The sequence below is a fragment of the Ciona intestinalis genome, chromosome 4, assembly GCF_000224145.3.
Source record: "Ciona intestinalis chromosome 4, KH, whole genome shotgun sequence".
Taxonomy (NCBI): domain Eukaryota; kingdom Metazoa; phylum Chordata; class Ascidiacea; order Phlebobranchia; family Cionidae; genus Ciona; species Ciona intestinalis.
The window spans coordinates 1024302-1036628 of record NC_020169.2 but is presented as its reverse complement, the minus strand read 5'-3'; the positions used below and the strand labels follow the sequence as shown (position 1 = coordinate 1036628).

The following is a 12327-nucleotide window of genomic DNA, read 5'->3' as shown; positions in this document are numbered from 1 at the left end:
TTTTCTTTAAACTTCTACATAGCAGTACATTATCACATAATATCGAATATGTTGTGATGTTGTTTTTTTTTTCAGATTAACAAAATAAAGCCTTTTTAGAACCGTGAGGATATTATGTTTATTTAATTCTGTAAATATGCTTTGAGTACTGCCAAATTTGTTTGTGTTCTGGGTCGATAAAAAAGGAGAAAAACATAGACCACCCTACTATATAGTGTATATAGTAGGGTGGTCTATGTTTTTCTCCTTTTTTATCGACCCAGAACACAAACAAATTTGGCAGTACTCAAAGCATATTTACAGAATTAAATAAACATAATATCCTCACGGTTCTAAAAAGGCTTTATTTTGTTAATCTGAAAAAAAAAACAACATCACAACATATTCGATATTATGTGATAATGGTACTGCTATGTAGAAGTTTAAAGAAAAACTAAGTTCCAAAAAAATCACTGGGTTTTACTTCTTTTAAACACTCATTACATTATAAAATGTAAAGCACCACTAATTAAAACTCAATCCCATTATCGTGCATTGCAATTTGTAGAAATAATTAAACTTCAATGCAATATACAATAACTTATATGTGTTTTAACATGTCAAAAGCTATATAAATACGACCAACTGGTAAACACCATTTGGTGGTTAGTTACAAACACAATGCAACAGGAAGCACAAACTGCATTGAACTAAACGTTTATGAACTTTTTTAACATAAAAAAAAAGAATTTAACCTATTTTTATAAAAGTATGAATATCTCATGTAAATAATAACAACTGCTTGTAATGCCTGTTGGAAATAGATCGGTATATGGAAATAGATCGGCACAGACAATTAAACATAGCATTTTAAATTTAGACTAATAAACATTGAAATTCCAAAACATGAATAACACATTCTAATTTACAACTGGACAATGATCATTAACTTAAACAGTGAAATATATGCCTTGATCTGCATGTGTACATTCTGCTAGATTCATAACAATGTACTGCAAATTTTCACACAACAAAGGTTTAATAAAAATCATAAATTCCTTTTAACCTGGCGTATTGGAACAAATAATAACTAACTGATAAATTCCTTCTACTAAACTAAACTAACACGTATTTCTTTTACAAAGCAGGCATAAACTAACCACTATTCACACAAATCTGCATAAACAGATTCCACCATTTGAATACATTGTTAACTTCAGACCACAAAACCTAACCAATACTTTTGTATACATACACACATACTGAAGAACGTGTATTTACTCATAGCTCCCAGGAAGCCAACAAACAACAATTAAGCACATGAGTGCCATGCGACTTATATAATGAATATGAATTAACAATGGTGTATCTAAATGAACACGGTATTATTTAAATCACCTTAAACCCCCAAGGAGCAAGTATTCTTAATGGTGGGACAAGTTCACTCTCTTCAACTTCGCGTGTCTCGCTTGGTATTCCAATGTTTTGTCGCATCTGTGGAAATATCGCACCTTAGATAGGTTACATAACTACAACATGGATTTTACTTAGACAGTGTTTAATTGGAAATGACAGGTTTAATTAAACAGTTTATACCAAATACACAGTTAAAAGCTGTGATGTACATCATTGTACAGTGACTAAAATGGCAAGCGGGATAATAAAAAAATACCTCTTTCACATAAAAAAGTATTACAAACTTTTATTAAAAAAGTTTTTTAACCATGACATATAGTTGCATTATTCATATATTTCTGTCAACGCTACATTTTCAATAATATCATTTGCTTCTCTACGAGCGATCGAAGTTCGATTTCCTCTCGACATTCTTGGAAAGAAAAAAGCTGGAGTCCCTGGTTTTTTATCGGGTAACGGAAGATCGGTAAGAACATCATTAGTCGCACTCTCCCCTGCCTCCTCTGAGAAAACTGCATCAGGAAGATCTAATTGATCATCGACGTATGTCCGGTCATAGTTTGAAGAGTGTGATCTTGATATTGGTATATTGATATCAACTCTTGCACTCGGCTCTGTCTTTCCTGTTTTCCCACCAAGTAATGATGAAGCACTGACCGAAGTAGGTATGGGCTTTATATTCTCATCTTCGCTGTAGTTAAGACTTGAGTTACTGAATAAAGATCTTATCCTTTTCTTCATGGCAGCTTTACTTTGCTAGCATCCTCACTGAAAGCTACTTGAGTTTTCACTTTGTGGTAATGTTGTAGCATGGGTATTGATTGGTAATGTAAACACACTGTAGAATCAATACATTCAATGACTTTAACATTGCAGGCTAAGACCTTGAAAGTTAATTCTATAATTAGCGTTAGAATATTACACTGCACCTCACTGCAAAATCCTCACTCAAACCTGTCACCTTAACATTATACTGCATTTAACAATGGAAAATCAATGCAGCTCCCACACACATGATATCCTTACCATGCTACTGCATATATAATCAATGGTAGGGTAACTCACTACATATGCATGTAATATACAAGTATAGTTAATGATTAATACTTTCTAACTGGTACATCATATCACCAATGTTGTATTAACATAACACAGCACATGATATATTTAACACTAAACGCGTCACAGACCAAATCCACAATTCCTTCCTGCTCATTTAGGTTTCAACCCACCTCAGGTTGGATGTTAGCAACTAATACAAGTAAATCCAGTATTCACAGTTAATTAGGCTCTTATTATAAATAAATAATGGGATTCAGGTTGAGTAATTCAATTGATAAAAGTTACTTTGCATAAAACTCGTATTCAGTTTTAAGACTTTTTTAAAGTTAAATATTAGAAGCAGTTATTTATGGTAATAGGTCAACTATGGCCTAAATCCAAGGTTGCAAGGCATGGCTTGCTATAGATTAAATAAAGGTTCAAAAGTTAGAAAAACGTATAGGAGTTAACATATTTGATGGCGTGTTAAGGCCTTTGAATGTATTGATTAAATCAGTCGTACAATCTGGATTTCAAATACATCTTCATTATCAATATTAGTAGTAACTGGAATTTTTTTATTTTTGAAGTACCTGTGTTATTTATTATAATTTAATTTTTACTAACCATATATAAGTAAATGGCTAGTCTGGTAAAAATATGTAAATTGTATTAAACCTACATTTTATATGCCATGGCACAACAATTTGTATCTTTTTACTAAAAGAGCCTTTTCAAGTATCTATATATGATTAGTAAGTAATAGAATATCAATTATAATAACACAGGTATTAGGTAAGAAAAACATTGTCTGTTTCTCTGTGTATTTATTTGGTAAACAACATGTTTTTAACACACAAGCCTAATTAGTGGTTATTTTTAGTGCATAAAATGCAATAGTTTAAATGAAAAATAAAAAAAAAAACTGACCAAACCAACTGTTATTTTACAAGTCATACCTACAATTGTGGTTGATTCATACAATATGTATGTTGTTATATATACTGACCTACTATTTTAAACAATATTACTCAGCTTGTGAAAGCTTGGTGACTGTAAGGTGTGATTAATAGTAAATTAGTAATGTACCTTTAATATAATGATTTTAGTAAGATGCTTAAACAAATATATTATTTATGGACAGAAAACGTGACTTTGTCAGAACGAAGAACGAGTTCGCAGAAATAGTTGCAGATGGAGTCCACCGGTCGAGAATCAGGACAGAAAACGAGACTTAGTTGAAACATGAATAAAGAACTTCACTACCGCGTGCACGTTACTTCCGGGCTACACGGTTGTTGGGGTAATGAGCCAAATCTGACCTAAATCCCAGGTCCTCACAGACCTCACCCATACAGAATAGAAACAAAAAATACTTCTGCCATGCACTTTAAATAGCAGACAATTTGGATTATGTCTGTCGTTCATTTTAAAACCTAATATTTTGTAATAAACAGATTGCTAAAAACTGCAACAAATAAAGTATTAGTATACTATTAGCATTAAAACAAAAAATATCCCCACAAACTCCAGTCTAAGCCGACCCCCTACTACCTTGCTGGTTTCACTAAAGATGCAAAAAGCTATCCTTGTTACAATGTACTTTTTACATGATCAAATGGGCTTAAAATATGTGTTATATTTTACATAATCAAAATTTTTTTAACATTTTACATGATCCGAATGCCTCTAAAATATTTTCCTAAAGTCTTAAATACATCTAACGTTTCTACTAACTTTGAACAGTATGCCCCACAGTTCCAGCAGATAATCAAATACAAGTTCATGTATTAATCCATCCTCTATTTTATTGATATCGCCCATTATCCCAAGCAACCTTCTCCACAGAGCAACAGCAACATCAGGAAACCATCCAGTTTTTTTCCCACCAGCCATAATGCTGCAGTTTTCTAATCCATTGTGGTGTGAGGTATCTGGAATACATGTTTTACAGTTTAAATTATTTACCAAAAACACAAAAATAAATTGACAAGGAAAATACTGCAGTGTTTATTGCTTCTTTGACTCTGGAGTACTTGTGTGGCAAGCTGTGAGCTCTTTATAACACGATTGTGCTAGAGAGCACCACACATAGTGCAGTGGCCACACGGCTGTGCTAGAGAGCACCATACATGGTGCAGTGGCCACACGGCTGTGCTAGAGAGCACCATACATGGTGCAGTGGCCACACGGCTGTGCTAGAGAGCACCAAACATGGTGTAGTGGCCACACGGCTGTGCTAGAGAGCACCATACATGGTGCAGTGGCCACACGGCTGTGCTAGAGAGCACCATACATGGTGCAGTGGCCACACGGCTGTGCTAGAGAGCACCAAACATGGTGTAGTGGCCACACGGCTGTGCTAGAGAGCACCATACATGGTGCAGTGGCCACACGGCTGTGCTAGAGAGCACCAAACATGGTGCAGTGGCCACACGGCTGTGCTAGAGAGCACCAAACATGGTGCAGTGGCCACACGGCTGTGCTAGAGAGCACCAAACATGGTGCAGTGGCCACACGGCTGTGCTAGAGAGCACCAAACATGGTGCAGTGGCCACACGGCTGTGCTAGAGAGCACCACACATGGTGCAGTGGCAAACGGCTGTACTAGTGTTTAACTTTCAGAATTTTGGGCCCCACGTTTCGTTAAAGTTATTAGCTTCCTTGAATTAATAGATGACAGTTTGTATACTTGAAATTGAACCGCGTATTTAGGTGACTCACTAAGCCGCAGCAGTTCCGAAACTGCTCTCAATTTGGTTAAGAAATATTTTGCATTTAAATAATTAAATACGAAGCATATGTAACATAAATCACATACTACAGTATCTAACAAATGGGATAAACGGGTGTGTTTGTCCACTTAGTGGAAATGAACCAAATGTTTGGCCAAGTCAACAATAATATTCTTGCAGGTTTAAATATTCATTTCTGTTACCCGTTGTTTTATGAAGAGATTCATCAAATGTTGAGTCTTCAAGTGTGTTTGCTTGTTTCACTTCTGTGGAATATTATTTTACATAATATAAACAGTTTGTTAAAATATTTAGACACAAATTGAATGAAGTTAAAACTATGGAGAGTTTCTACTAATCTACATACACAAAAACTCAAGCGTGTTTTGAATAGAAATAACACATTAAACCAATCCAATATTTAATAAAAAACTTATACATTGTATGATAGCAAACTGTAAAAAAAACAGACAAATGATGTTTTCCTTATTAAAAGTGCAAACTATGGAAAATATATACAAGACGAAGAAGTTGATTACCATACATGGGTGATAAATCAATTACTTGCTCACCGATTTGAGGTGTGCTGCAGTGTTGAAGCAAAATATCTTCAGTGGATGTTGCGAGGAGGTCTTCCTCAGGAGTTTCCTCTTGCTCATGTGCATCTGTGTCCACATCCATCTCGTAAGTCTCCACGGAAACCACATCTTCTGCTCCAGAGTGAACAATCTTTGTGACTTTAAGATGTTGGATGGTGTCATCACTTTTTTCAAAGGAGTCATCCGCATCATGAGGAGCAACATCCGATGGAAGAGATGAAGTGAACACTGGAGTGTGCTGTTCTCCCATCAGTAATTCATTAGAGCCAGCGTCACTGAAATTTTAGGTACAAAAGTCTGGTTTTTATACAAAAAAATGCTTTAAATTTTTGTTTAAATCTTTGATAAAAGTTTTCCAAGCAAAGTTAAAAACTTTATAAAACTACAATCACTTGCCTTTTTTACCAATAGAACACACGAAACATATTAAAATTGAACAGTATTTTATAAAAGTGTAAAGAGAGATATCCCTTACTTAAAGTAACTGAAATAGGACCTCACAGTACAAATGTATTTTATCTTTTAAATCAAATTTTGAAAAAGACTTTAGGAATAAGAGTACTAAGCAAAGATTTAAAAAACTAGTAACAATCTTTATTAGGGGAAATAATAACTACCTTAGTTGTTTTTGATGAAATTCTGAAGTTGGAGAATTTAAATCTTGACCTGAACTGTTAGAAGCTCCATCTTCTGTGGAGTTAATGGTATGAAAAAATGTTCAAATTTATCCGTAATGTTAATCAGTTAACAAATTAACTATAATAAATCAATGAGTTTTAAATTAAGATTAATTGGTCTAGTTTAGTGACACCCCATGCAAAAATCAAAATTAGCTGGTTAACTAAAAATCTGCTCATACCATTTTCACAACAAAAACACCACAAAAAACAACAAAATTAATGACGGCTTATTTATTATTGGTTAAGAATAAAAACAACAAAAAATAAAAAAGGGTTAGTTTTGATTGACCCACTAAAAACACTGGTAGCAGTTCTGCTGCAAATAATTCACTGAAATAACAGTTATTTTTCAAGCTGGCCAGTTTTCCCTTAAAAGAAAATAAATCTTTTTGGGGAACACTGTAGCCACATTATGTAGGGTGAGGCGTGTGGATTAGTGAGTGCTGTGTGTGCATGCAAACCAGGCAAGTGTGCATGAGCCATGCATCACGTGTGCGTGCCACATCATTCGCACATAACTCACCGTGTAAATCAGGGTTACTTGGTGTCAAGTTAGTGGTGCAAGTGTGGGGAGGGGGGGTTAGGTCGGGGCACGAGGATTTGAGGGGCTGGGTGGGGCTGAGGGTCATTGGGGGCGGGTAAGTAGGGGTCAGGTCGCTTATAACTGAGGAGTCGTCACTGGGTGAGGTAGGTTGGGGGTTGTTTAAATTTGGTGACAGGTAGTTGATGTCAAATAAATTAACATTTGAGGGGAGAGCTACTCGAGCTGGGATGGCAGGAGGAGAGTGGGATAATGGAAGAGAAAGAGGGGAGGAGGGGTGATGAAGGGGGTCGGTGACGAAGTCTTCGGAGTTGAAACCGTGCGATTGCACTGGGTTTCCAACGCCTGGCGATAACATAAATATTGTGACTTACTGATGGAGGTATTAAACAAAGTATGTATGTGCATGGATGGTAAAATTATTAACTTAAGTATGTTGTGCATGATGATGGTGATCTTTGGTTTGGATCTTGCTGCAGACTCAAGCGTCAAGTCCATTTAAAAACAGAGTTTTATTGTGTTTTAACTCCAAAAAAATACCCTAACATTTAGCATCTGAGTATGGTGTTAACCCAACGTTTTTGTGATCATTTTTAATTTTTAAACTAACCAAACATTACATTTTATGCCTAACAAATCTCTTCTAGCAAATTCAATAAAAATGTATGAGATTTCAATTATGCCTGGCAGCTTAATTTATTAACCCCTGTTAAAAAACAGTAATTTTAAAAATATTTTACTATTGATATAAATAATTTATGATTTGTGATTTAGTAATAGCATGCCCTTGATCTGTTGTTATATGAAGCTCAAAAATATTTGTCATCGTCCATCACCAATATTTACTTAAATGAATTAATATGATTTCTATCACCAACTTACCAACAGTGATGCCATTCGCTGCAAGGCTTGTGTAGTTAGATGCTTCATGGAGCACATTTATATCTTCAGTTGAAAATCGGTCAACACTGGAGTTTTCAGTTTGTTTGTCTTCTGTATGTGATGTAATAACAAGAATTTTAATTAAGGTTATGGGAAAACATTTGTTAAAAAAACTCTTGTAATATATTATGCAGTAACTTTAAGATATATTAGGGTGGGAAAAGATAGGACACCTTTTATTCGATTTTCTCGTCTCACCTGGAAGTAAACAAAGAACATTAAAAGAATTATAATGTCATATCCTCACAACTTCCATAGACAGTTGTTAATTGTTTAAAACACGATCAGGATATTTAAATATTGTGAATAGGGCTGTGGAAAAGTTAACGGTTAACCGGTTAACCGAACCTATTCGGTTAACCGCTAACGAAAAGTTCAAGTCGTTAACCGAACTATGACGTCATAGGGCATAAACGTATATCAATATCTGTCTTATTTACACGAAAGGCACGTGTTCGTGTTCGTTGATTGTTGTTTTGCAATAAGACAGAGTGCGTAGGGACGCTGTTGCTTTGATCGTGCCCTACAACGGCGATTACGCCATCAATCTTGATTGTTAATACCGCAGGCTAACTAGTTTTGCAACATTATATTGGTGTAATACACAACTTAAATTTTTCCTCAGCCAAGCAGCGTGTTTATTACGAAAAAGCAGGCATTCACACGTGGATTCATTGCATCATAATAGCGATTGTTTGACCTGGCAATTGATTACGACATAATAGCAATTCACACGTTAATAACTGCGTCATAATTGCAATTCACACGTTGATTATTTAGCCGGTAGGTGCTTTAAAACAGGTTTGAATACGAATAAGAAAGCATTACTTTAAAGTTAAGAACGTTTGCCCGTGTATTGCAAGCATAGTCCATACGTTCATCGTAAAGTTGCCTTTAAATTCGCGAAAGAAAAGCGATAAACAAGACGCTTTTATTAGGATTACACTTGTATCGGTTAACCGGTTAACCGGTTAAAACTGAACGGTTAACGGTTAAACAAAAATAGGGAAAATCCACAGCCCTAATTGTGAAGGTGTCCAATCTTTACCCACAGTACTTTAATTCTATTTTATAAAAATCTGACTCCCTGAATATAGAATAGAAAGCAGGAAAAACAGCCCAAGCTAGCTAATGTACCTTGAATATGTTCCCATGGATTCCAGTCAGCATCAATGGCAGCTGAATCTTGACTGTGTATACTTACAACCTCCCCCTTCTTTTAAACAAGGAAATAAAATATAAAACAAGGTATTTACTTTCATGTTATATCAATATCTACAATTACTTTACTTATTGTTTTAAAAGACATCATATAGTAGGGTGGGGGAAGATGGGACACCTTTAGCACATAATATTCAAACATCCAGATCGGGTTTTAAACAATTAATAACGGTCTATGAGAGTTATGAGAATATAGTTGTATAATTGTTTCAATTTTCTTTGTTTACTACCAAAATTGACAGGAAAATAGAAAGAAAAATGTCCCATCTTCCCCCATCCGACTATACCACAAAAAATCAAATTTCAAGAAAAAAGAAAATTGTATAATTTCACCCACCTCCCCAGAGCTAGCAAAACTTTTACTTGAGCCAGCGTGCAACCTTTCCTGAGCCAGCATTTCAAACATATCATCTCCTTCCTCTAAACTGTTGACACTGATGCTTGTACTTCCACCAACACTCTCATTACCATAGTTGTGAACCTGGTGGTTATCTTGCCATGCTGTGATGCAACAACTTCAGTTTTAATACAAACACCTATTACTGAGTGACTGTTATAAAAGAAAGATATTCTATTCTGCGTGAGTAAGATCGTAAAATGTGGTAACCAAGATTTAGGCCAGAGTTGGCAGTTATGGTGCTTCAATCCATTGTTAGTGACCACTGGATTGAAGTATATCCTTCAAGTGTCTGTATTAATATTGGGCAATGTACCCGATTTTTTGTAAGATGCAAGTGACCAAGGCAAACAATATTAATATAAGACAGAAACGCTTTTATAGAACTTTTTTTAATATTTTCAACCAAATTATAAACTCTCAATTTAAATATAAAAAAACAATCTCATTACTAAGTAAACACATACCAACATGCAGCCCATTGTCTTGGTTAGGTTTGTTATCCATAGATGAATGAATGTTGGTTCCTCTTTGACTGTCTGAGTCACTTCTATGTCTTTGTGATGAACATGATGAAGTATGAAGGGTGTTGTCTGTATAAGTAGATTATATATTTTATACTTTACTATTATTATTGTATGGTGTACTATTATTTGTAATTATTAATTCGGGTGTTAGGTATATCTACGCGAGTCTAAAACTGAAAATCGACAGCACCAAATATTATTTGATATTTGGTCCCAAGTTAGCATGTGACAGTTTTAAACACATGCTGAAATATGCAAGCAAAAAAATAAGTAATAGATTGAAAAAACTGATGTGTCTTGATTAACCAACTTTCGCTGCCACAAACAATGGTTTAGGAACCATTATGTTAATGCGATATTACCTTTGAGTTTGAGCCAACATATTTATTAACAAGTATAAAAAATAACACAAAATTTTCTTCCAGAAATTTGGATGGTGTTTTTTTATATTTATATAGCTGTCAAAAAGAAGGCAAGAGAACGTTTCGCACATGGATAAAACATTATACCTGAGTTAGGTATATCTGAAGCACTGTTACATCGTTTTAAACCTTCATTTTCCGTCATCTGATTTGAAGCAAATGTATCGGATAACCCTCTGTGTGGAAGAACTAACAATGGGTTGTTGCTTGTGTCTCCGATCACTAGAGGAATGTTAACATGGTTGGTATTTATGGTTTCATTATTAAGGCAAATTAATAATTATAATGTATTGTAAGAGCTAGTATAGAGATATATGGCAGTGAAATTTACTCTGGAGTGTCAAACACATATTTTGTCAGGTAATGACAGCATTTAAATTAGGGTTTTTAAAACTGGGTGTAAACCTTTCTAGGTAAATATACAATGATGGTTGAAACGAATGTGAAATATGACTTAAAATCTATGAAATATGTGTTTTTTAAATTGGTGTGCCGCAAACAAGATTCAACTCAACCATGAAAAAGTTTAGGAAACCCGTATCAGAGAATGTAAACTGTGAAATTTAGGCAGTAAAAAAAATCCAGCAGTAAAAAATATATTCCTATTTGATTTCTCTCACTTGTTGATGATCTTGGTCTTCCATGAAGAGGAGGAGAGATCACATCATCCGGGATCTGCTCTTCAGGTGGATGCAGGGAGACTTTATTTGATTCCACATCACTTGCTCCTGGAACCGAATCCTGGCTCCATCCTCGGCTAAATGATCGTTCGTTTAAGCGAGAAGAATTCTCAGATGTTATTGATTGCTTTTTGCTGCGACAAATGAAATGTTGGAAATTATTTAAAATAAGCAAGTTTGAGCTAGAAAAAAAAAGAATGATTTTATGTCGCTGCTTTGTGACCAAATATTTGCCATTTTATATAAAATTGTTAATTTTTTTTTTTCGATAAAGCATACAATGGAAAAAAATGACCACAAATGTACATTATATTCTAACTCATAGACAGGCAGAAGACATTATGAAATAGACCAACCATGCTTTAACTACCACATTACCCATGGAGCTAATGCATGGACTTCACAAGATGTTGAATTCTGTCGCTTCCTATTTATCGGTAGGTAAAATTTAAAATGCTATGACATAAGCACCCCAACACCCAAGATGCCATCACAAGTTCCTCACCAGATGTTATTGACTGCTAATTCCTATCTACTATGTAGTCAAAATTTAATATTATTTTAAAACTGTGTTCATATACCATGCTGTACAAAATACATTAGAATTTACCAAAGTTTATCAAGAATTAATACTTACTTTTGGCCAGTTTTTCTTTGTTTTTTATGCTTTTGCTCAGTTAGACGATCCAGTGGTAAATCTTGTAGTTCAAGTTTATAAACATGCCTTGCTAGAACTCTTGTCATTGTCTCCATGTTTTTCTACAACAAACAAACATGAAATAAATATATTAGTATTTGGTAAAAAAAAGTTACCACATTACATCAGTATTTTGTAATTATGTTGTTCCGTAAAGCAAGAAAAAAGTATTATGAATCTTTTCCTTAAAAAGAAAAAAACAAAGTAAAAATCATTAATATGAAATATATGATATGAAAAACTCGAAAAAACTCACGGCCCATTCCGTGATAAGTTCTTCCCAGTTGGTGAGTGATGATAACACATCCACCAACTCATCCCATAAATCACGTGATACTTGGACGAATAGATTTGCTTTGATCCAAGATACAATCAAGGTCTGTGAATAAATGAAAAACATTGATAAAAATTTAAAATTCGTAAAAAAAACGTAAAACTTTTTGGTTAAAA

General features: G+C 34.5%; 1 protein-coding gene across 3 annotated transcripts in view; it reads right to left on the bottom strand.

Moving 5' to 3' along the window:
• The window catches only part of LOC100182811 (ral GTPase-activating protein subunit alpha-1), a 32585-nt gene that overhangs the window by 12106 nt on the left and 8152 nt on the right, over positions 1-12327 (bottom strand). For 2 of the 3 annotated variants that reach the window (XM_018811621.2, XM_002123916.5), the window contains 14 exons: positions 12134-12256; positions 11818-11939; positions 11121-11314; positions 10588-10722; positions 10019-10144; positions 9492-9655; positions 9071-9149; positions 7874-7984; positions 6974-7336; positions 6388-6460; positions 5744-6045; positions 5375-5437; positions 4174-4370; positions 1378-1473 (listed from right to left, as the gene is read on the bottom strand). In XM_018811621.2, coding sequence (XP_018667166.1) covers positions 1378-1473; positions 4174-4370; positions 5375-5437; positions 5744-6045; positions 6388-6460; positions 6974-7336; positions 7874-7984; positions 9071-9149; positions 9492-9655; positions 10019-10144; positions 10588-10722; positions 11121-11314; positions 11818-11939; positions 12134-12256 — 2148 coding nt within the window. The remainder of the gene's footprint in view (positions 1-1377; positions 1474-4173; positions 4371-5374; positions 5438-5743; positions 6046-6387; positions 6461-6973; positions 7337-7873; positions 7985-9070; positions 9150-9491; positions 9656-10018; positions 10145-10587; positions 10723-11120; positions 11315-11817; positions 11940-12133; positions 12257-12327) is intronic. The other variant, XM_018811622.2, reaches the window with a different exon arrangement.